Raw genomic sequence first — 23,972 nt, 5'->3', positions numbered from 1 at the left:
AATACTAAGGCACTGAAACTTTGAGGCCAGATGCTGCCCACTCAAGAAGTCGGAGTTCTCTCATAAAGCCTGCAGAATTGTGGCCACAGGACATGGACATTTTCCATTAGAGATCTCAGGTGAGCTCAAGTTGATGGCACCTTAAATTGAAATGGTATGCCAACTGAACAAGAACTCTAATTTAATCCACTTGCTATTTAAACTGGGAAGAGCCCTTTCTAGAAAGAATGGATGAAATTTAATTTGTTGAGGGGTTGGATTTGGGAGCAAAGCCAAAGTTGTTTAAGGTGATGCCTGGAGAAAACCTTACCATTAAATTTTACTTTCAAAGATATGACTCAGCTCAACATATCTGAGTAACCAGAGGTCTGCACAATTGCTGTCTGAGGCTACAGTGTCTCTGGTCCACATGAACACAGTAAAGGGAGGTGTTGGCCGGCAGGAAGGGAGATAATTAATGCATGAGCATTCCATCATTTCCAGTGAGTTTCAGTTAAGGGCATGTTGCTCCTTGGGTAGCCATCCAGAGTTCCAAAGCTCTCACATTCTCACCAAGCATTGTTATCCACCCTGCAAGTCCACCTGCTCTCTAGGCTGCTAGGGGACCTTTAATGAGCTCTTCAGGGCAAGATTCCTATTATCAACAGAGAATTGGCTCCAGACCAACCTCTGTGAAGAGCTTACGTGTTACCTGCAGACCTTCATCACAGAGCAACCCTCTCCACAAACTACGCTGTGAGCTGAGAAAGGAAATTTCTGAGGGTACAAGAGTGTTTGCTTTGTCCAGCTGAGAAATCTGTGTTGGCAAAGAAGTCAAATCAGTAAGAGGGAAAGAAGATAAAAGGGGTGATGTGGGGAGAGCCCTCATCTCTAGTGTACAATCCTGGGCATCTTTCACATTTTTTCCTGGTTTGAGCTTCTCTAGGGTTATTGACAAACTTGATAAACATGAAACGTCACAAAAAGTCTTGGTGTCAGGTAGGGTTGGGGATGCAGGTCATTACACCAAAATTCCTGGTAATTAGGCATTGTGTGTGTGTGCGTGTGTGTGTGCACATGTGTGTGGTCATGCATGTGTTTGTATGTGCATGCATGTGTGTGCCTGTGCATGTGCATGTGTGTGTGGTTGACTACAAAGCTATGTATATACAGAGTATGTTGGAAAACTGTATGTATAGCTCAAAAAAACAGGCTTCAAAAATTAGGTAACTGAAGGGCTAATCTGAAGCTGGCTCTGGTTTGCTTCTCAAGAGGCAGTCAAAGGTCATAGGAATGGATAAAAAGGGGAACATGCCAAGGAAGACTCAGCTGACAAAGGTCAAAGGGTTTGATTTGTTAACTGTCATTTACCAATAACTTACCAACATCATGCCTCTCTTGTCTAACTAAACTGAGGCTTTTGTTCAAAACCTTGATTCAGATTTTCATTTATTTAACATTCAACAAATATTTACTGAGTTCCTATATTTCTCATTACTGAAACTCTCATTCATGAAATGCCAGCATGTGTATCAGCTGGAAGCTTGTTAAAAATGCAGGACCCTGGGCCCCATCCCAGCCTGACTGGATCAGAACTTGCATTTTAATAAGATCCACAGGTAATTCATGTGCATATTAAAGTTTTAGAACCACTGCACGATGGGATGAACAATTGTATGAATAAATAAAGAGGGGAATGAACGCTGTTGGCTCACAAGAGCTTGCGAGTCAGGATAATCCAGCCTTGCTGTGTTTACACAGGGATAACTGCCCCAGTGCTGTAAGTCATGAACAGGCTTGGCACCAAAGTGCACCGGGATCTTTGAAGCACAGTCCAGAACAGGGCCGGGGGCACAGGAAAAACTGGCCCTCGGAACACTGAGGGAGTGAGGGCTGCCACCACATTTCATTACCCAAAGGGGCATTGAAAACATGGGCTCAATGTGGATGTCATTATCCAGGAAGTCACTCTGCCATTTGTTTGGTAGGTAGCACGCAGTGTTTTAGGTTCCAACTGGTAAGTTTTTTTTGGATTCAACCAAATGAGTTGGCCAAGGCCAAGGCCTGGGACAGTCAGGCAGATAACCCCTGAATGGTTAGATGACAAGGGTGATGGAGGAGACCGTGTGGATGCTAAGGACTCTGTCAGACACACCTAACAGGCCCGCAAAAATAGTGCAAGATCCCGTCGGTTGTGGGATGGGAAACTGTTTTGTGCATCTCAGAGCTTGCCAGGAATATACGGGCTGTCTTAATCAGAATGGGCCCAAAGCTGGGAGGGCCACAATCAGTGGTGCCGGTGGAGGAGTGCAGCTGGGGGAAGGCTGGGGCCTGCTCTGACCCAAAGGAAGGAGAAAAACCTGGACAGTAGCCCTGCATGGAAACCAACACACTCCCTTTGAGAATAAAAGAGACTGATGTGAGGAAAAAGCCGGCATTACTGCAGCAAAGCCGGCCACTGACCACCACAGAGGATGCACTGTTACTTCCAGCTCCTTCTTTGCCTCCACTTCATCTGTGGGCTCTTGGACAAATGAAACACAGGAGCTGTGCAAACAGTTGTTCCCCCAGGTTCCTGATTTGCTTTGATTATATTTCTTCCCTGATGGAATCTCTTGCTTAAGAGATGGTTTGTCCAAGTCCCTGTAAGCAAACAGGTGATGGAGGAGTGGAGCAGGAACAACTGGCCCGAAATCCCTCTCAGCAGTCAGACACAAATCCTTCCTGGGAAAACCAATCCAAGCTCCTTAACATCTGCTTTCTGTCTGCTAAACTCCAGCTCCCCATTATCCTCCTTAGATTCATCCTTCCCGCTGTCATTCTTCAATAACTACTTCTTTCCACCAGAAATCATGGTGTCCATGGGCCCCTCCACTCTGGGCCTCAGGGATGGGCCTCACGTTCCCCTGGCCACAGAGACTGGCTCAGGGGTGGGCACGTGACCCATGCAAAGCCAGTCCGTGGAGCCCATCATCCTGTCTTCTCTGAGCTAAAGTACTGAACCTGTTATCCGAGCTGGTCCACTGACACCCAATTCTGGAATTTCTGCCAAACTGCTAAGGGAATCTTTGATAGACTCGAATCTAGAAGGATGCACTCCTCGTGTTCTTGGGAACCACTGTTGGAAGAGAACCTGCTTGGAAGTAAGGCCATGATGGAGGACAGCAAAGCTCAGAGGTTAGTTTTTGAGAGAGAGAGACACACAGAGATGGACAGAGAGTGTGTCCTGTTGATAATCTTCTGAGCCCTTGAATTTAGCAATGCTTCAAACTTATCCTATCCTGAATGAATCAATTATATGAGCCAACTAATTCCCTTTTACTACTTGAAGCAGTCTTACAACCAAGAGTTGAACAGGATGCTGGGGTACCAGCAGACCCTTCTGTGGCTGTCCCACGGAACAGGCATCTCCAGGGCTGGACATCCTCTTTGGAGGCAGTGCTGACAGGGGCATTTTTAAAATGAGGACACTGAGACTTAAATGAGGCAGCAAGACCATCCTTCAACCTTTGGGAAACTACAGATTAATAAAACTTCTTTTTCTAGTTATTTAATGTTTCCTTGACCCATGCATTGAACTATATGTTCTCATATGCTCATTAGCACCTTTAATCCTTATGATAATGTAATAAAAAAAGCACTGTTATCTCAGAAAACTGAGGTCCTGAGAGGTTTAATGATTCACTTTGGGTCACACAGCAAGTATATCTCTTTCACTTTGTTTCTGAAAGTAAAAGTTTCTGTTCATTGACTCTTTTTTTTTTTTTTGATCCATTGACTTTCAAAGTCAAAGTGCCTGGCTGGTTTTTGAGCCATTTAATTAGCAAATATTACATAAGAAACTTATTATGTATCAGGAGGTTACACAACCAGGATTACCAAAGCACTGATGGAAAGTTTAGGGCCTAGTGAAACATTAAAAAGTGGGCTGGGGTGGCTCAGGATCCAGCTGTGGAACAATTACTGAAAGGCTAGTATAGTCTGCCTCTGCAATTATGTAAAGAATGAATAGAACTTTTTTTCCTACAACTATTTAAGGCATACATTAGCTATAAATACAAAGTGGCCACTAGGACCTAGAGATGAGATTATAACATTAGATAAAGCATGCAGAGAAATTTTTAAATCCCATGAATTGAGTAATCTTCTCTTGATGACATCAACTAAAGTTTTTAACTCGGTGAGAATGAAAACAGTATAGGTACTGCACACATGCAGAATCTAGGTTTTCTCCTGGGTTCTGGCTTTTCTTGGCTTACCCATTGGCTTCTTAACTTTGCTGAACCCCAGGTTTTTTTCATCTGTACAATATTCTCCTACAGTGGCTATTATGATGAGAATATAGACACGCAAAGGGCCTTTGTGCAGTGCCTGTCATGCAGTAGCCACTCAAAACCTCTCTCCTTCCCCAGTGGAAAGTAAAGAGATTGACAGATAGGTGAGAATTTTGGAAATTATTCTCATGAACTAACTGCTCTCAATAAATACAACACTTTTAAACACTGATTTGATTAAACTGTAAGCAAACAAAACACCACCTGCTTCAAATTTACTTGTCAACCTTTTGTTTGGTTGGTTTTTTAATCCATGGAGGCTTAATAAAACTCTTTAAAGTAGAAATGGCAAAATGAGGTCAAAAATCTTGTTTCAAAGTTAGCAATTCACCTCTATTGTTTCTGAGGAAAAAAAACAACAACAATAACTAATCATTGTACTATAAATACTCCAAAGGCTGTATTATGGAGTCTGCAGGATAAAGTGGGAGAGCATATAAGGTTTCCATGACATTTCATATCCCTTAGAGTATAAAATGAACGTTAAAAATATTGAAAATTTAGAAGAAAGTGGAAAGGAAGACAAGCTTTAACATTAAACAATATAAACAGTGTTGACTCTTGAAGTCACGATGTTCGCGGACCGCAATGTTTTCCCTAATAGACAGCTGAACAGGGTTGGCCTATGAACCGTCACACTCCAAATTCTAGGCTAAGAAGGAAAAAAGAATGAAAGAGATGAGTAGATATTTAGAAATGTGGCCAAAATAAAGCTTTGCGCCATCTCAGCTGAGCAATGAAAATGCTCACCAACAGGGAAAGGCCCGGGAAGATCCTGCCCAGCTTCCAGAGGGAGTGGTGGTGTGTGCGTGTGCTGTGCAGGAGAAGGGGGCAGACATGTTTTGGGAGCAGAAGGAGCCAGGAAAGGGTTTCCAGTGACATTTCTCCTAGTGACTCGTTCAGGAGCAGACAACACAGCCAGGAGCGAGACCCTTCCCTCCTCCAGTCAGCACCCTGCAGGGGAGCGGAATCTGAGCAACCAGCGCTTCACTCCCCGCCTTTTGGCGCCACTGCCTTTGGAACTCTCTGAACCGGAGGACCCGGTACCAAAAATGCGAATGGCTGCTGCTGGGGCCCAGTACAGCAGGGATGAGAGGAACCAGGATGTGACGACCTCGGAGAGCAGTCATAAAGAAGACTCCAACAGAAATAATTCCTGATGTGTAACTGGGCAATTGACCAGAAACGATGAGCTTCTGGACAGAATTAGTAGATGTTTGTTGCGTACTTTGTGCTGAAAGCAACATGTTTTTCACCAGACTTTATGTCTTGCAAAGGCAAAAGATAGGACTATCTAAAAGGTTCATGGTGGGATTAATAAGCATAACTCAAAAGTGTTTTTAAAATGAATGAGCTGACACCAAGATGAACATTACTTTGGTGGAAGTTTTTTGAAAGAAGCAAATACTCTCAAAGGAAACTGGTGAAAGACAAACAGGGAAAGCCTCCCATCTCTCTGAGAGGCAAAATGCAGTCAGCCAGGCTTTCCTTGAACCCTAGGCCACGGGGGGTCTCCCTGCAGGCTGAGGTTATTCCGTGTTGGGGGATGTGGGGGGTGGCGGGAGGAGGCCCAGGAAGTCCACCTCCTCCTGGTCTAAGGGTTCTCCCTATTTCTCATGATGTTTTTTCTTGGAATTCTGACCTCACCTCATCTAGAACACAGCAACAGAAATGCAGAGAAGGGCAGCAGGCTCCCCAAGGCCCAGAAAGAACAGTCCAGGTCATGTTAGGAGACTACAGAAGTGTTGTGGACCGTTCTTCAACCCCTGTGCTGCTGGCTTCTGCTGCCCGCTGACAGCCATAAACCACCTGACCTGCAGTAGGGAGAGGGGCCAGGAGTGTGGCACGGCCACATGAGGAAGCCGCCTTCCATTCCTGCTCAATGGGACTCAGTACCAGGACACACCACAGTGACACCAATCAGTGAACCATTTCCTTAGGCCCGTGTGCCATATGATTGTCAATTCACACTTCTTGTCACCAAAACGTTACGCTAATATTGATCTGGTCATTTATATCCTGCCAGAACCTTGTGTGAGCTTCCCCAGAAGCACGTCCTGAGGTGTGGAATGGATTCATCAGGGAGTGGTGGCAGGAAAACTTGTGGGTAGGTGGGGATAAGGCAGGGACAGGAAGGAAGCAAGGCAAGGGAATTTGTCAAGCCAGGCTCCATGGAGGGAGGGGGATGGTGACGCAGTTCTGCAAGGGACTGTAAACAGTGACGGCCACACCTCAGGGCTGGCCCAGTCAGGGCTGAGGGTGCTGGGGGATTCGTTCCCCTGAACCTCTGTGTCAGTGGGTTAAAGCTGCCCCAAGAGACAGAAATTTCATGTTACCCCTGCCAGCAGGTCACCCCAGCTCCTGCAATCCCAGGGCAGTCCCCATCAAGGAGACCCTGGTGCAGGTTGCTAGGAGAGAAAGTGCACCAGGAGGCTATGTGAACAGCCTGGGTCTGGGGCACGTTGGGGGACACAGGCTGACATTGTTCTGAGCACCTTACCCCTGGTACAGTATTTAATTGTCGCTTCAAGCCTAGGCTTGGTAACCTTTTAAAGTGGAATCTACTATTCTCTTCATTACACAGATAAGGAAACTGAGTCTTAGCAACATTAAGTCCTTGGACTGACACCATCCCAATAGAAAATCACGGAACTGGCATTCAAACACATCTGTGTGAGCCAAGGGCCTAAAGCCTACCTCTGATTTTATGCACAGATAAATTTAGGGAATTTTAGATTTTAAATGATTTGTTTCTTGAGTCTTGAACAATTCATAATATGTGTAGCTATATACTCATTATGAAAATTACAACTATTTTCCTGGGTTATATAAACAACTTTCTTGCAAGTATCAAATATGTTAAAATGTCTGTGATAATGCCGCATGGCTGAAGTATATGCACAAAATTAACTTACGCCATTTTAGTCTTTACAGTATGATAGCAAATTAAATCTGCATTTTGGGGAAGGCTTCATATGGAGTAAAATGAATATAAAATTATATGCTCAATCTTGAGAAGAGAGACAGAATCTTTAAATTTGGGAGAGAGACATTTTCCTGTATTCCTGGTGTATGAGGTATTTTCTTCAGATTGTAGTTGTAGTTGTATAAAGCTATATTCTATAATTCACTTACTGAATTCCTGTCCTCTGCCATATAAACATAATTACTGAAAACAAGCAATTTGTTCCCATTTGATAAAGGACTAAAACAAGAATAGCAGATAATACTGCTCTGAGTTTGAAGAATGTGGGGGTGTTTACAGTGGGGTTTCTGAAAGCTCCTCTGGCTTCTGGAAAAAGAATAATTTCCATTCCTGCTTCCCATGCCAGTGGCTAAAGTTTATTTGCTGGGTTAAGTTTAGTTTTCAAACCGTCTACTGGACACATCTAACTGAATCATGGGATGGGGATGGGCAAAGTTCTGGAATTCAGCACCTACAGTCTGAGATTATCTTCATAATGACCTCATGTAATACTTTGTTCTCCAGGGATCTTGATATTGTGATATTTCATATTTCATGGCCCCCATTTTTCAGGTCTCCTTGTATGTGTGCTCTGAGGTACTGCACTTAGGGAGACACACCTTAGGTGACACCAGTGACCCTTCCCTGGTGTAATCCCTTTCCTGTGAGTGCAGGCTGCAGCTGTGACTTGTTAATAACAACTAGAATATGGTGAAGGTGATGGGATGCCACTCCCTGGATGTGCTTATGTTATAAAACTCTGTCTTAGTCAATGACAAGGAGAGAGTGAGGGCGATACTGACTCTCCTGCTGGCCTTGAAGAAGCTGCCTTGATGCAAACTGTCTGTGGACAGGGCCACCCGGCAGAGGACTAACATCTAGCTGCTGAGGACCTCAGTCCTACAAACACAAGGAACTGAAGTAGGCCAATACTCACATGGTCTTGGAAGAGGGTCCCAAGGCTTAGATGAGACCCCAGTCACCCACCCATACTTTGTTTGATTCCAGCCTGTGGAAGGACCCAGTTATGGCCTGCTCAAACTTCTGACCTACAGAAATTGTGAGATAAAAAACTTTTCTTATTTCTAACTTCTAAATTTATAGCATTTTTTTACACAGCCATAAAATCTGATGCACCTTCCCATGCTAATGCTGGGCTTGACACATGATCTGCTTTGGCCAATAGGATTGGGAAAACTTGAGGTAAGCAGAGGCTTGACAAAGAAATCATGGCTTTCTGCATTCTCTCTTGAACTCTTGCTACCACCACAAAAACACACCTGGGCTAGGCTGCTGGATATGTGTGACACGTGGAGGAGAGCTGACTTGTCCCCTGTGGTTCTGTCCTAGACCCGCCAGGCCCCAGGCAACATGCCAGCTGACCACTGACACATGAGAGAGAGCCCAGCAGAAATCGTCCAAGCTGAGTGCAGATCAGTAGAACAGCTGACTTACAGACTCATGAGAAATAATAAATGCTTGTCATATTAAGTCACAAAGTTTTGAGGTGCTCATTATATAACATTTGTGGCCATAGATAATTGCCACCAGTTAACGCTGCTGGACGCATTTGAGCTTAAACACATGTACGATTACCTTTCTGGAACTTTTTATCAAAAGACTTGATGCATAAAAGGAGAGATTGAGAGAGCTGGTGAGAGATGACCATTTGCTATAACACTTGACAAAGAGAAATTCTTTTCCAATAAGTTTGAAAATAGATTTTTAATTTTCTTTAGCATTTTACAGAGCATATTTAAGCAATAGCAAAAATAAAGGCTACTTGCATCTTTTATATAAAGCTTTTACAGAGGCATTTCATTTTGCTTCCCTTCCAGGGCCTCAACTGCCACTTGGGAGTCTTGGGGTGCTCACACAGGAGGTACTTGGGAGGTCTTGGAGGGACAGAGTCCTGTGCAGAGTGGTCTGCCTTCTCTCTGACTTCCACATCACACACAGTCTCAGGACTGCAAATATTCCTTCTAATAAAACAGGGCTCCCTGCAGGAAACCTTTGGAGGGGTCTGTTCCTCGACTAGGAATGGGAGAGCATGTGTGTGCAACAGAAGAGAGGCCTGGGATGGGGCTGGAACAGAGATGGGGAGGGGGAAGCAAATTGAAAGTACTTTTCCATTCTGTAAGCACAGGCCTTTGTCTCAGACCCCTGCCTGTCCAAAAAATAGAAGCCCTGGGCAATGTGGGATTAGGGGCTGTGCTGCTTTTGAGAGGACAGCTCTGTTTGATCTTTACAAACTCACCACTAGGAGCAACAGAATACAGTAAGCATTATAATTCAGTTTTGATCCAGTAAATGTCAATAAACAAACACCCTCAAAAGATTTTTAAGTGATTTTTGTTCCCCATTTTGGAAGAGTATAATGATGGAAATCTTTCCACAGCCTGTTTATCAACTGGTTTACTTGCAAGCCACTGAAATACCTTGGAATGTTTCTCTTCTAATTTAATTAAGTATAAACATGTTCAAATCCACCTGCATTTATCATCTTTTTTTTTTTTCATTTTTTTAATTTATCATTTTGCAAAATTTGTACTGATAGATGAAATGGGCCTGAGGCTGTGGGTGGAAATGGGGATGAAAACATGAGTCTCAGGGGCAGAACCACGTTCACTTAAGGCAGGCAGAACTGGTTCTCTGAGGAGTCTACTATCTTTGGGAATGCTTCATAAGGGCTCCTGTCTTGGGGTTCAACCAACAGGTTACCAGGGAAATGTAGGAGGCCCTATGATACCAGCGGTCAACTTAACTGATGCCTGTGCCAGAGAACAGTCCAACAGCACTGCCCGCTGGGAGGACGTGATCAGCTGCCCCCACAGCAGGAATCATTCAAGTTCCTGGAGCTCCCTGGCCCCTCGCAAGTGGCTCCCCACTTGTGACCCACCTGTGGGAGACGCCAGGCACTGTGCAACCACCTGCTTCTACTTGTGCTCTGACTCCACAGTTTTTATTTGGGGATTACCCCACCTCCCAGAAAGAGTCATCTTTCATCTTTAACAAGTTGGGATTTCACTTCTGATTTATTCACCTCCCTCCCTCAGCATGAGGTTGGGTTCACACAAATACTGGATATATTTCTTCTGGACATAAGGTATTCCTTATCCCTAAACCAGCTTCATTTCCTTCAAAATTCACCGAGAGTACAAGGCAAATGAAAATTTAATAGCCATTCATAAGCTTTATATTCTTTTTCAGAATCCTGACTCAAATGGTACTTGAAATAGAGAAGTAAATCATGAGTTAAGAATATTATTTTATAAGTGACCTCATAGTCTGACCCCCAGGTACTAAGGCCAGAAGCGTTTGTTCCTCGTGGCTTATTTCTATTCCAACCTTTCTCCACTTGTTTACATGTTTACAAAACTTCAGCTGATTTTTCATTTGTGAGCTCACCAGAGTAAGTCCAAGCATCTACCCAGACTTGTTGATCACCTGTCAGAATTTTCTACAAAGACAACATTTCTATCTTTGTTCAGAGGAAACAAAGGTAGGTGACTTCTGAATGACAGTATTTAAACAGACACATATTTGCTATAATATACTTCTGCTCCCTCTAAACACAGGGACAGTGCAAAGCTTCATGGTACAAAGCTTCATAGTACAAAATGGAAAAAAAAAACAGCTTGTCACATTTCAAGGAATAATATTCAGTTTTCAATTAAGAATAGAGTTCATTTACTTTTAGAATAAAAGCAATAAACTGTATATCAAACATTTTATGTTATTGATTCATTGCTGCATATATGTAGTGAAAAACAAAACACGATCTGGCATACCTCACATACCAAGAACGCTGCTATATGATTTTAGGGCCTGTGATCTTTGTCTTCAAAAACAACTATTGTCATGGACCCAGAGGGTGTGTAAATTGGCAATATCCATCAGCCACCCCATCAAAATCATAAAATCTTCCCTGTTCCTCTTGCAAATCTCAAAACATCACCGCAGGAATGTAATCAACCATAACAGTCATATTTACAATATGCAATTTAACTATAATGACACACATAAGAATTTCTTTATCACAAAGTTGTTTCCCTGAGATACTGTGTCTTCCTAACAAAATGAAAAACAGCATTCAGAGGTAAGCATTCTGTTAGCAGCACATTTCAACTGGAAAAAATAATCTATGTGAAACTATGTTAATTTACAACAAAGGATACAATCTGAAAGATATCACAAGGGTATATAAAATATTATTATTATTATCACATTTAGTTGTTGTAAGTGAGCAATTTCATGTTTGGATGGAAGGTCAATATATGGAAGAGTAAAAGTCGATATATGGAAGCAGGGAGCTCTTTCAGCCCTGATCCCTTTGCATTGCCTCTCCAGCTGATTTCTGTGCTCATGAACACACACCATAAAAAAAGTGAAAGGCAAACAATAATAAGTAGCTTAAAAAGAAGTTTTTTTACTGCCTTCAGATACAGGATGAAACCATTTCTAAAGGAATCCAGCATATTTACTATGCACAGGTCCTTACTATTCCAAGAAAGAGAACTAGCAATAAATGTATTTTGCAATTCAGCAAATCAAAAAGAGGGGTATGGATTCTATGCACATTAATACTGACAGAATTGACTAAACAATATCATCACCTTCTCATGTCTTAAATATGAGTGGTGATTAATTGATGATATTGCTGGAATTGTACATAGTCAACCAGCCCTGTATTTGTTTTTGAACCTCAAAATTCATAGTATTTTAATAAGTCATAGAAGGTACCTCTAGGAAGACCTTAGCTCCAAATCAGTTCCATAATTTGGGTAAACTTCATCAGTGTTTCTTAATGAGGCTCTGCTTCAGAATGCCAAACAGACTGTACACACTGCCCACAGCCACACCAATGTCCACCTACAACTCCTCCATCATTTACCTTGGAAGTTTCTTAAACCCATCCATGAGCACTGAGTCTAGTGTCCCTGTTACTATTCCCTGAATATCTCCAATTAAATATCAAGCATCTGGAAGAGCACAAGGTTAACAACCAGGAGGCACATATGCCTGCTGCAGTCATTTTCCTGAGAATGAAACATTCTGCTTTTAAAAAGCAATTAAGATTTCAAGTACACATATTCAGCTAGAGCTAGTAGATCAAAACATAATTAACTGAAGCATTTGTGTATCAAAAGTAATCTGAAGAGACTGATTCATATTCAGTCCCATACAAATATTCAGTGGCGGGGAGTTAGATGAATTCACAGGGATTTCATTACACAACACATAATTAAAAATTATACAAGAGAAAGAGAAAATTTTTAAGTACAATTAGGAAAAGATCATGAGAACCATTAAGCTCCAGTAAGAGCTTCTTTGCACTAGAGGGATGTTCAGATGTTAAAAGAAAATGACCGTTCTTGCTTCATTAGAAGTGGGGAGGTTCTTTGTTTGAAAGTTGAAAAGTGAGGGCTTTGAAAGACTGAACTTCACTGTTAGGACATGACTCCATGCACAAAGGCCCCCTTACCCATACCTCACATCCTCTTAGAGGCTTGGCCCTGAGCTGGGACAATTTTGATACAGTGACATCAAGAGGCAGTTTAAGACGGGAATCAAATCAAATCCAACACATTCATTATTTTGGCGAAAAGAATGCATCTATCAGAGTAGGGTTGATGGCCTAAAGCTGCTGTTGAAAAGGATATTCATTTGCTTATTTTTGTTAATTCTTACTGGCGACCATTTATTGGTCTAGAAGAGTTAATTAGATAGAAACATTTTGTTCCCTTTCTGGTCAATAAGATCATCTGTATGAATTTGAAAACACCTTCAAATACCAAGGTGTAACCTCTGAATACTATGCTTTTCTAACCTTTGTTTACTATACATTACCATTTGAGAAAGAACTTCATCGTTCAAACTCTCACCCCGCAGCTTGGTTAATTTCTAGGTATTAGCTTCTCTCAATTACAGTGGTGCCCCTCTGGGCCTGTGCCTCCTCTCAGCGAGGAAATGTGCCCAGGCTGTACCTGCAAAGATATAAAAACTAATCATGCAGCTTCAGATTAAGTTGAAATAGGAACACAATTTTGCCTGGGTAAATGAACAAAATCATAGCATTATGATTTTACATGTAAATGCCGCATATGGATGGGATTGATTTGAAAGGTGAAACTGAAATGTTTCATTACTGTAACTGCATCTATTATTTGAAATTACAATGTATTTGTAATCATTACTTTGGTTTAAAGACAAAGATTCATAGGTAATCTTCAAAGGCATTAGTTAAAGGGAGTTTGGATATCATTTAAGCATTAAACATACTAATTGTAAAAATAGTATGGATTCACATTACAAAATTTTCCATGCTATACAAAAGGTTATTATGTTTCAGTCACTGTAAATAGATTGCACTAAATTCTGTTCAATCATGCTAAAATATATCAATGTAAATAAAGATAACAGAACTCAGTGGGATGTAAATAAAAAGCACAATTTTGGCTTTTGGATGACTAATTACATAGAATTAAAATGTTCTTGAAGTGCGGTCTGATTTGGCAATAAGGGCATTTGTTGGCATTATACCAGGTGTAAGAAGCCAGTTGAAGAGATCTTAGCCCAGTAAGTCTGGAAAATTGTCATAAATTCTCCCTACATAGGAATGGGACATGATTTGGTGGTGTAACTTCTCTTCCTTAGAAACATCTCAGTGAATGAAGAAGGAACTTCTATTATATAAATAATTATAATTTTAAATTCCCAAGCAATAAAAATTTTAAAATAATGTGGGTAATTTTTGTAAGAAGGGGCTCAGAATGAGGAAAATATTGCATCTCTTTCATAGATTGTATAAACTCTTCAAAGTGCTCTAAAAATACTATAAGCTTGATCAGCAGCAAAGCATTAGCCTAATCAAAACCTCTGCTCCCCCCAGGTGTACGTAAATACACACACATCAATATAGTCTATTAATCTAATTTAAATCTGACAGTTTGACAGTTGTACCCAGAGGCTGTGCAAGGTTACAAATACTGTCTACAGTGCATCATAGTTCAAGACCACAAGCACCCAAGTGGTTAATTGAGAACCAATTCTTTCATCAAAACAACAAAAAATTCAATCACATATTTTGAAATTCTTTTAAAATTAAAAAAAATGGGGAATACAATGAATCACCCAATATATTATTACTCTTGGTCCTATACTTTTCTCTATCTAAAACTATGTTTTATACTTGGAAGGCTAGATGCCTTTAAATATAGTTTCAGCAATCCTACATATAAAATATTCCTTTGAAAAAATATGTCAAGGTTCTTATTTGTTTGTTTGTTTGTTTGTTTAACTTGGAGGACAGTGCTGTGAGGAGTGGGTTTTCTCCCCACCAATGAATTTTGCAGCATTTCTCCCAAGAGCACCCAGACAGCCTGACATCCTGTGTGTAATGTGTCCCAGGAATGGAGCCTCCAAGCACTGCAGCTGTCAGGAAGCCGAGCACATGACCTCCAGAAAGAGGGCCTGTGGGTGCCATGGCACGGTGGTCTTCCCTTCCCACTCTTCTAGCAGCTCCCAATACTCGGACATCTTAGTAGTGGCTGACGTCCAGAACTTGAACTTCACTGGGCAAACCAAGTCCGTTAAAAGGCAGCATTTTCATCTTTTGGTTGGGTGATTCCTGGTCCCCCATGGGTAGGAGTGATACCTAGCAGATTCAGAAGTAGAAAGAGTTCTCTATATAAAGTTGCAAGCATTTTAATTCACACATTCAATTTCAAAAGCAGTAGCTCAGGTATATAGGTAAATAAATCACAGTGAAGAGAATGGGATTCTAAACATAGTAATATAGGGACGTTTGCAGAAAGCTGCTTTTGTTTAGTGCTCACAGGGTCTTTCTCAAATTATGAACACAGCTGGAAATGACAACCCTTTATAGTGGAAAAATAAACACTGATTCAAAGTAGCTTGCATATTTAAATACCTATGTACATTAAAATATCTAATTTACATGTTCACCAGTTAATTGTGGGGGGGAAGCAATGCAAGTTGATTCGATGTAGATTTCTTTTTGTCTTATAAATGTTATTTCTCAACACATATTTTACTGTTAAAAAGTAAAATATTAATGTGTACTCCTAAGTATATAAGGATGGTGTGCCTGTGTGCTAACTTACTCAAACAGCTTTACTCTCATAAACAGGAGAGATAAAAGTAAGGCTCTTTGTTGATTAGGCTGCATCCTGTTGGTAAGGAAGCTAAATGTTTATGTGTATGAAGCATAATTAATCACACAATCCTGTAAATGACCCAGTACAGAGCCTGCTACGGGCTGAAGCAGAGATATGAGGAATCTTCCATGTTGACTAGGGCACCTTGCTGTTATTTCTGTTTCTGTTACCATTTTATGTTCCTAATGCAGCATTTTGTGCCTGAGACAGTCTTCCTAACCAACTGCTCCATCAGTCTTCCCATTATGTGAACAGTTCCAGAAACTTTCCCTGAAGAGAGCTAATAGCCTGGCAATGACTTTATGCCGAGACTTTCGGTTTAAAAATGGCATCTCTCGCTCCCTAACTAAATATTAACTATATTACCTATGCTGAAAATGTGCCAAATCTTGCCTTACTGCATTAGTTGCTATCCGGATGCTTTGGAGATGTGTGGGTAAGTGTGAACTGACAGTCTCAAATTGTAAACTTGAGTAATACAGTAATACATATGTAATTCTCTCTGTGTGGTGCTTGATCCAGATCACTAATAACAGGTGACAGTGGTGATGATGGCTATTATGCTGATGACAAAGACAGTGAGAACAGCAGCAGATCTGGGTAGACAGGGCAGAGGAGTCACAACAACGCTTCCATTTCCGCCCTGAGTCCTAGGGCAGCTTCCCTCAACTTGGATTCTATGTGGAAGATGAACAAACGCTGAGGTGAATGAGGTCAGCAGAGTCTTTAACGTGGTCATGTGGGCCAACATGGCACAAAACTGCAACACTGTGCTTTCAGTTTCCCAGGGAACACCTATTAACATCTTTGATAATACTGGTAGGTATTCTATGAAACCTATTTGGTAAAATAGACTCTACCGATTCTAAATACTGATCCTGAAGACGTCTACTCATCCAGGGACATTCAGTGTCGTCTATCCTTTGACTATGGAAAAACCATGAGTGGTGCAGCTGATCTGATCCATATTTGGAATTACATGTATTTCCAGTTTATGGACTATTAGGTGCTTCTAAGTGGAGGCTGACTAATTTCTTGGTAATTAATTTGGAACACAAGTAACAAGTAATGGTTTAAATCAACGGAAGGTTATTTTTATTACTGTAAAGAGTCTCTCAAGATATATTCTTCCATTGCTATTAGAAACTGCATATGGATTTTTTAAATGAGTGAGTCATTGTAATTTGGAGCATTTTAAGAAAATTTTATATCATATCCAACATATTTTGCTTGAATTTGACCACTTCAACATGTCTTCATATTCTATTCACAATTCCAAATATACCTATAAATATTTTTTTGCTTCTGTCATTAGTCATCTTATTATCTATCATTATAAGGAAATTTGCAAAGTAATTAATAGAGGACTATGTCTTTGGAAGTAGAAGTAATGTTTGACTGTTTAAAACACTTAATGATAGTAAACTGAAAAAGGTAAAAGGAAATTAAAAAAATAAGACTGAAATAATTATTTTTTCAAAAAAAGGCAAAAGAAAAGCTTAGCAAAAGCTTCCCTGAGCTCCTCACACACCTAGTTTTTCATTGATACTTAGTTCATTTTCTGGAAAAATATAAAGTCATTCACTGCCTTAGATCTTGAGTCTGAGAAAATACAGATAAAAAATTGACAAGAGTGACCTTTCCCCTCACTACAAGCCAAGGGCACTTAAAATAATGAGATGCTGAGAGTCGAGAACAGAGACATTCATACTATCTATGGAGGGCTGGATGTACCTGGCCCAAGGGTAGAAAATGAATATTCAAAATCTCTCCAGGGATAGTTGGAGGTGAGTGATTATGGAGATGGTGATTTCTATTAACAATATACCTTTGGAAAATGAGAATTACTCATCATTTCTCTGCAGTGACAAATCACAACAGAACTAAATTAGCAAAGGTAGTATTTTGGAAATATATTACAAAGCCAAAACAGCAAGCAGTTGAATAATCTGTGTGATTCATAAGAACAACTTGATGAAATAGAAGTTAAAAAAAAAAACATTGGAGGCTGAACTAAACTCAAAAAAGAATCTAATTTCCATATAATGACCTTAACAGGATGTTCTCAAGACCTCTTTCTCTTACCATGGCTAATACCGTGGGGAAGATTTCTAGAATGATTTAAATAGTGGTCACAGGCCAGCTTCACTAGCTAGAAAAGAAGGCAGTTCCTCCAGGCATAAAAGACCACTTTGGGAGACCAAACGCCACAGTATTGCGCCTCCTAAAACAACTTTGAGCCATACAGAATGTGCGGCTGCTTACACTTAATCTGAGGATTCGGTTATGAGAGGCTCTTTGGCAAAGTCAAGCGAGAACTCTCCTGTAGTAGACACTGTGGGAGCCCGTATCTTCTTATCCATGCCACTCCAAACATGAGGTCCGATTTCCAACTGCCGGCACCTGCATCTCCTTTCCTGAGGGTTTCTCTGGTCTCTAGAACCAGCTTTGTCCACCCTCCCAGAGGCCAGAAATGCCAGGGGCACTACCATCCCCTGGGGAAGGCCTCAAACAGTGACCGATGGACCTGGAGTACAGATCCCCCAGCCCCGCACCCTGCGTGGGCCAACTGAGGAACATGGTCTACACTGGCTCTCTGCTTTCCCCAGTGGGATCAAGCTCAAGTCACCCACAACGGTAACTTGTTTGAAAATGAAATCTTCATTGAATTATTTCTTCACTCCTCTTCAAGTGCTTCCTAGAAGTGCCTCTGATAAACTAATTGTACTCAGATCTTTGTGCCCAACTTGGTGCCCACCAGTCTGATTGCAGGAATCCAGAACTGGATGACATCCATATCATAGAATATATTTTTAGAGCACTAATAGTACTTATATTAGAAGATCGTAGACAGCCCCAGTAAAGAGGTTTCTTACATAGCGAAAACAAATGACAACACAGAACAATAATCCTTTTGCAAAAACATGTCTTAAATTCTTTGTTTACTTGCATTTTCTTTCTTGCATTCTATACAAATAATGGGTAGATTTCAGTAAGTTTACAGTTCTTCTAGAATGGTATAAACAAATGCTTAATTAAAATAAATCTAGAAATGCTTTTCAATTTCATTCTGTTTATTATTTTTTATAGGAGTGTCACTACTAGGCTATTACTTTTTCTTTTCCAACAGAGAACACAGCTGCTGTATCCAGACAAAAGATCTACATACGTTCTTCCTTGACTGCATCAAGTCTAAGCCAAGATATTTTATAAAAGCATTTAAAATAAAAATTGGGGGAAAAAAAGCTCTGGAATCAAAGATAGAGAAATCAGGTTGAACATCCAATCATCTCAACTCATCTTCCACATTTCAAAGAGAACTCTAGGTCTCACCTGTTAGAAGTAAAGTTGTAATAGCCACTTTCCTCTAGGACGTCTTCAATCACAGTCTAAAGTTGAAAAAAAAAATCAGGTTAGTACTGAATTAAAAGCACCAAAATGAAACCATTCAAAGGCATTGCAAATCCTCACCTGCATCTGTTCGTATGTTATTCCCTCCTCCAAATCCAAGTCAGTGGGAAGACCTAAAGTAGAAGAGTTACAAAAAGTCGGTCATTTGCTTCACATTGTCTCAGATTTTATTGGCAATTATGACTCAACTGCAGTGAAAACTGGTTAGTTTCTTGATGAGGAAGATGAGAGAATGTTCCAAGTTATCTTAGCTTTGAATACTCAAACTCTTGGTCTGCCTTTGATACCTGGTGTGTGTGTGTGTGTGTGTGTGTACCTGGCCGCTTTTGGAATGCCATCACAAAATAATACACAAAGAAGCTCAGGTACAAACTGGCCAGTTAAGGGTGTGTGTGTGTGTGTGTGTGTGTGTGTGTGTGTGTGAATACATCTTTTGCTGTTGTATAATATACCAGCAACTTAACCGACCCCAGTAGCACCTGAAGGGATGTTGACCAGCTTCCACCCAAACCAATCCACACTGACTTACAGGGAGGCCCAGGGGTTCCCCTGTACTCAGCAAAGAGGAGAGAAAATGGGGTGAAGGTTGAGGGGAGGCATGAGGAGGGGAGTCCTGGCAGCTTGGCCTTACAGCCCCCTTAAAGGTGTTCTTGGAAGTGCCTGCAGGCTCTGCCATCTATGCTTTTGCCCAGCCTGCTGTGACAGGGACCTGCAGTCTGCTCTGGGGCTGGGCGCCCACTGCCCTGCAGGGGTCCCTCAGCTTCACCCTGGCTCTCACTCACCACAGCTGCTCTCATCAGGAGCCTGCCTGCAGACTGACTAACCCACCCTGCGGGATGCTTTTGAAAGCAAACAACTTCACACAACAGTTTATCAGATTTGTCAGGATCTATTTTAAATGAAATCTGCCTACACAGGCTAGCTTTATCCCAGGAGTCCAAGACTCAGGAATGTCTGACAATTAGTGCACCAAATGATTCTCTGAAATAAGGCAGCAACAGAGGCACAGCAGAAATGCAAGCTTTTCTCAGGTGAGGAGATGGTAAGTCTTCGTTTAACTGTAAAAACTTCACTTCTGTCCATTCCACTGAGTGGCGTGACTATTGTTTATAGGGATTCAGAAACTATTTAGGAATTCTGAAACCTCAGAGTAGTTTGAAAACCTCTTCCGACAGTTCAGCCACCACAAGAAGAGTATGCTGAGCCCCTACTAATGGTGCAGCCCTTTTTACATGTCTGCGCTGATCCTCGTTGCAATCATGTGACACAGGTACCACTGTAATCCTCATTTCCAAGGCAAGGCACTGGGGTTCAGAGAGGTCAAATAATTTACTCAAGGTCAACTACTAACTCTTGAGCTGAGATTTGAATCCAGACATTCAGGTTCCCAGAATCTGAACCTTTAATCTCTCTGCTCTGTTGCCTTCCTATGTGAGATTTACACACACACAAAAAAAATTAAATACGTCTGATGAGGATTCTTCAGGTAAGTATTGCATTTTCTCTGTTTTAAATATTCAAACTCTCCATTTCTGCCCTTTATCTCTCTGGATGTTTTTGGGCCTCTGATTTCCCATTATCAGATAAGTAAGGAGAAATAAAAGGAAATACAATTCACCCAAAGAGTTGGCTGTTTGTTTATGGCATTAGCAATGATGGATGAAACTGCCACAACCGGGCATAAATCTCAGATTCCTACTGTATGTGCCTTCCAACTATTGCCAGAGATAATCAAAATAAATTCTATTTTTTTTCTATTATCTTCTCAGTTGAAGTCAGTCTTTTAAGGACAGCTCTTGATCCAAGCAATAATTTCTCTGTGAAAATCCAGATTTCCCGCGATGAAGACTCTTACCTGTTGGGTCACTGGGGGACAGGCTGTTTCCCCCAGATGAATGATGTAATAAATGGCAATCTGCCATGAAAAAGTTCGGTTCAATCGGTTCTGGACAGCCCTGAGATAACTGAAACAGAAAAGGCACAACTACATCTCATTTTACACTCCAAAGCAATGATATGAGTGAGGTGTCTGTGTGGGGTTTTCCATTTCCTATGTCTCTGCCCAGAAAATTTAGTGCTCTGTGCTGTTCAATCCCTTGTAAATAGATAAAAATACATTTTCTTCCTCTCAAAAGAACTTATAAATTGGAGGCAGGCAAATCACAGTGAAAGCAAGTTAGACAATTCCCTGGTCACATTTGTGCAAAAAAAAAAACAAAAACATAAACAAAAAACTACACTTCATAGCTTTATGAGAGCAAAATAAAGATGGATAGAAAACTGACGGCATGGGTCTAAGACATCTAAAGGTTATTTTTATCAGGCACAGGAAGAAATAAACTATAACTATTCAACAGAGTAATATGTTTACCCCAAATAATCATCATTTTTCACATACATGCTTTGGACAATATCCTCTTATTTGACCAAGGCAAACAAGTTTCTTAACACATTTTTCTATATTAGTATTACTTAATTTTAATCTCCAAACATTAATTCCCAGCACACTAAAGGAAAGAGTAATTTTTTAACGACAGAATTTATTAAAGCTCCAGTTGTTTAATGTTCTTGTTTATAAAGATAATTTTTTAAATGAAATTTTAGACTATAAACATTTTTCAATCCCCTTTCTCCTTATATCCATCCAGCACTTGGGCAGGCCCAGTTTTCTTGCATGTTAATATAACGTGTTTTTAAAACATCAATTCATATTTTTTAAAAAACCAGACACAAATGGCACAATTCAGACTGTGCAACAGCAGTTACCTTGGATTTACATACTCTATTCATGAATTAAAATGCACCACTGCCCAGTCACTTGAGAAGTGAGTTTGGTAGCGTATATTAAAGTGTAACAACATATGCCTACCCATTGGCTCAGCAATCCCCTCCTAGGTATATGCACAAGAGGAATGAGTACATCTGTCCATCAGAAGACATACATAAGAACGCTCATAGTACCTTTATTCATAGTAACCAAAAGTTAAAACCCCATATGTCCACGGACAGAAGGATAGACAGATATATTGTGGTGGGCTTATCCAGTGGAATTCTGCAAAGCATGAAAAAAAAAACTATGGATACACACAGCAACATGAATGAATGTTGAACACAGAAGAATACATAATGTGTGACTTCACTTACAAAGATTTTCACAATCAGACCACACTAACCAATGGTGTGAGAGGTCAGGGTAATGATTACACTGTGGCAGGTGGCAGGGTTTTGACCGGAACAAGAAGGCAGTGGCCTTCTCCAGTACCAGAAATGTTCTACATATTGATGTGGGTGGGAGTCATACAGATCAATATTTGGGTGAAAGTTCAGGGAGCTATGTCTCTTACTGTATGCACTGTGCATTTTATACCTTAATAAAAACATTTTATATTAGCAATTGATAATTATTCCATCAATGTACTCTGGATACCGTAAATACAAATGAGTTCTGTGTTTTCCAGTCTCCATGTTGCTCACAAATACTACACTTGAGAAAAACATATGGTTCCATCCTGTTTTATTCTTGTAAATTTATATTCCTTACTTCAGTGACAACTGATACAATTGATAAACCATCTGTAAAATGACAAGATTGTAACATTGTAATATCCTGTAATGCAGGAGGATCTGATAGTCACACGCTTAATAACTTCCTCATCAGTGCTATTAGGCAGCCATGGAAACAGCCCTAAACACTGTGTATTTCTCATATCCAAACTCCAACTAAGCTTCTTAATATATCTTGTAATGCTGAGAATGAGTTCCTGGTATCATCCTCCAAATGACTTCCGATGGGATTGTTTTTCGTGTGGTTGAGCATAGGAGTAATTTGGCTGCCTGAAATGCTGCTCATCCTAATTATAGAAAGCTTATTTAAGTCAATGTAATTATTAAGTAAACACCTTGGAATCCTAAAGATTTCAGACAGAATAATGTTTAAAGCTGCACAGTGAAGTACGTGAATTATGATCTGGAGAGGTCACAACAGCCATTTTAAGATGACAAGGACCAGCCCTTCCCATTGATCCAAACCTTGAAGAGAGGAGTATTTGAGGTGTCACATTCACAGTCTCCTTTAGCTTAAGAACTGGAAATCCTTACAAGGATGGGCCCATGGATGAGGCAAGGACTAAAATTCACTAGTCTTGTGTTTGAATCCCAGATACATTTATTTTTATTCTAGAATTTCCCAGAATGCCTTCCTCTTGCAGTTCAGTTTTTGACATACATATTTTTTCAGCAAATCTTTGTGCTCCTTTCTGGGTGTTACGAGCCAAGTAGGTTTTGTAAAAGAGAGATGAAAACCCTACAATCCACATGCACTGATGATCTGTCCAGCTCACTGGCACCATGCCAGGCGCCAAGGAGGACACAGAAAATATCTGGCCTGTGTGAGACTTGCGACTGGACTTAGAAGATAGGCTAATGTCCATGAAACAACAAGACAATGGGTAAATAACAGAGTAAAAAATGGGGCAGGGAGTTCTAAACTTACAAAATGAAGCTGCCTGAAGGCCGGCATGGTTTTCACTCTGTAGAAAGAAACACTGGGGCCGCGCCCTGCAGGATGGATCTAGGTGAATGCAAGGGAGTGAAGTGGGCATTTAGGCGAGAGGAACTTGAGGGCAAGGGCTGGCACTGCATATTCATGGCCCAGAGATGAAAGGGACACGACCGAAGCCTATGAGATGGAGGTCTGGGAATTTAGGTTGAAGCGAGGGACGCAGGTGCCATTCATTAATTCAGTGACTATTTTTATCAACTATCATGTGCCACACACATGTCCAAATGATGAAAAAAAATCAGTGGTGGCCAAATATTGTACTCAGAGCTTACAGCCTAGTTAGGGAGAAGCATGTCTGTGATGTAATCCTCCTGGGTATATGCAAAACTGCAGTGGTGCTGAACACACCGGACAGGCCTGTGGCTTCCGGAGGTAATGGGGAACTCAGACAGGGATTTTCCAAAAAAGTGACACTGAGACTGAAGAAAAGAGTAAGAATGAGCTAAGAATTGAGTGGGAAAACATTACAGGCCAAAAAGAAAGCCTGTGCAGAGACCAGGAGGAAGCAGCAGGGTAGAGAGACAGACCTTATGAGGTGGGGC

The 23,972-nt window shown here is 40.9% G+C and overlaps 1 protein-coding gene across 6 annotated transcripts in view; it reads right to left on the bottom strand.

Annotated features, from left to right (window-relative positions):
- Nucleotides 1-8,984: 8,984 nt before the first annotated feature.
- Nucleotides 8,985-23,972, bottom strand: part of NEK10 (NIMA related kinase 10) — a 208,377-nt gene continuing 193,389 nt past the window's right edge. For all 6 annotated transcript variants that reach the window (XM_057492430.1, XM_057492431.1, XM_036886203.2 and 3 more), the window contains 4 exons: nt 20,725-20,833; nt 18,930-18,982; nt 18,792-18,847; nt 8,985-14,935 (listed from right to left, as the gene is read on the bottom strand). In XM_057492430.1, coding sequence (XP_057348413.1) covers nt 14,887-14,935; nt 18,792-18,847; nt 18,930-18,982; nt 20,725-20,833 — 267 coding nt within the window. In that variant the 3' untranslated portion in view covers nt 8,985-14,886. The remainder of the gene's footprint in view (nt 14,936-18,791; nt 18,848-18,929; nt 18,983-20,724; nt 20,834-23,972) is intronic.

Source organism: Manis pentadactyla, chromosome 14 (genome assembly GCF_030020395.1).
Source record: "Manis pentadactyla isolate mManPen7 chromosome 14, mManPen7.hap1, whole genome shotgun sequence".
Taxonomy (NCBI): Eukaryota; Metazoa; Chordata; class Mammalia; order Pholidota; family Manidae; genus Manis; species Manis pentadactyla.
This window is presented reverse-complemented; position numbering and strand designations above follow the sequence as displayed.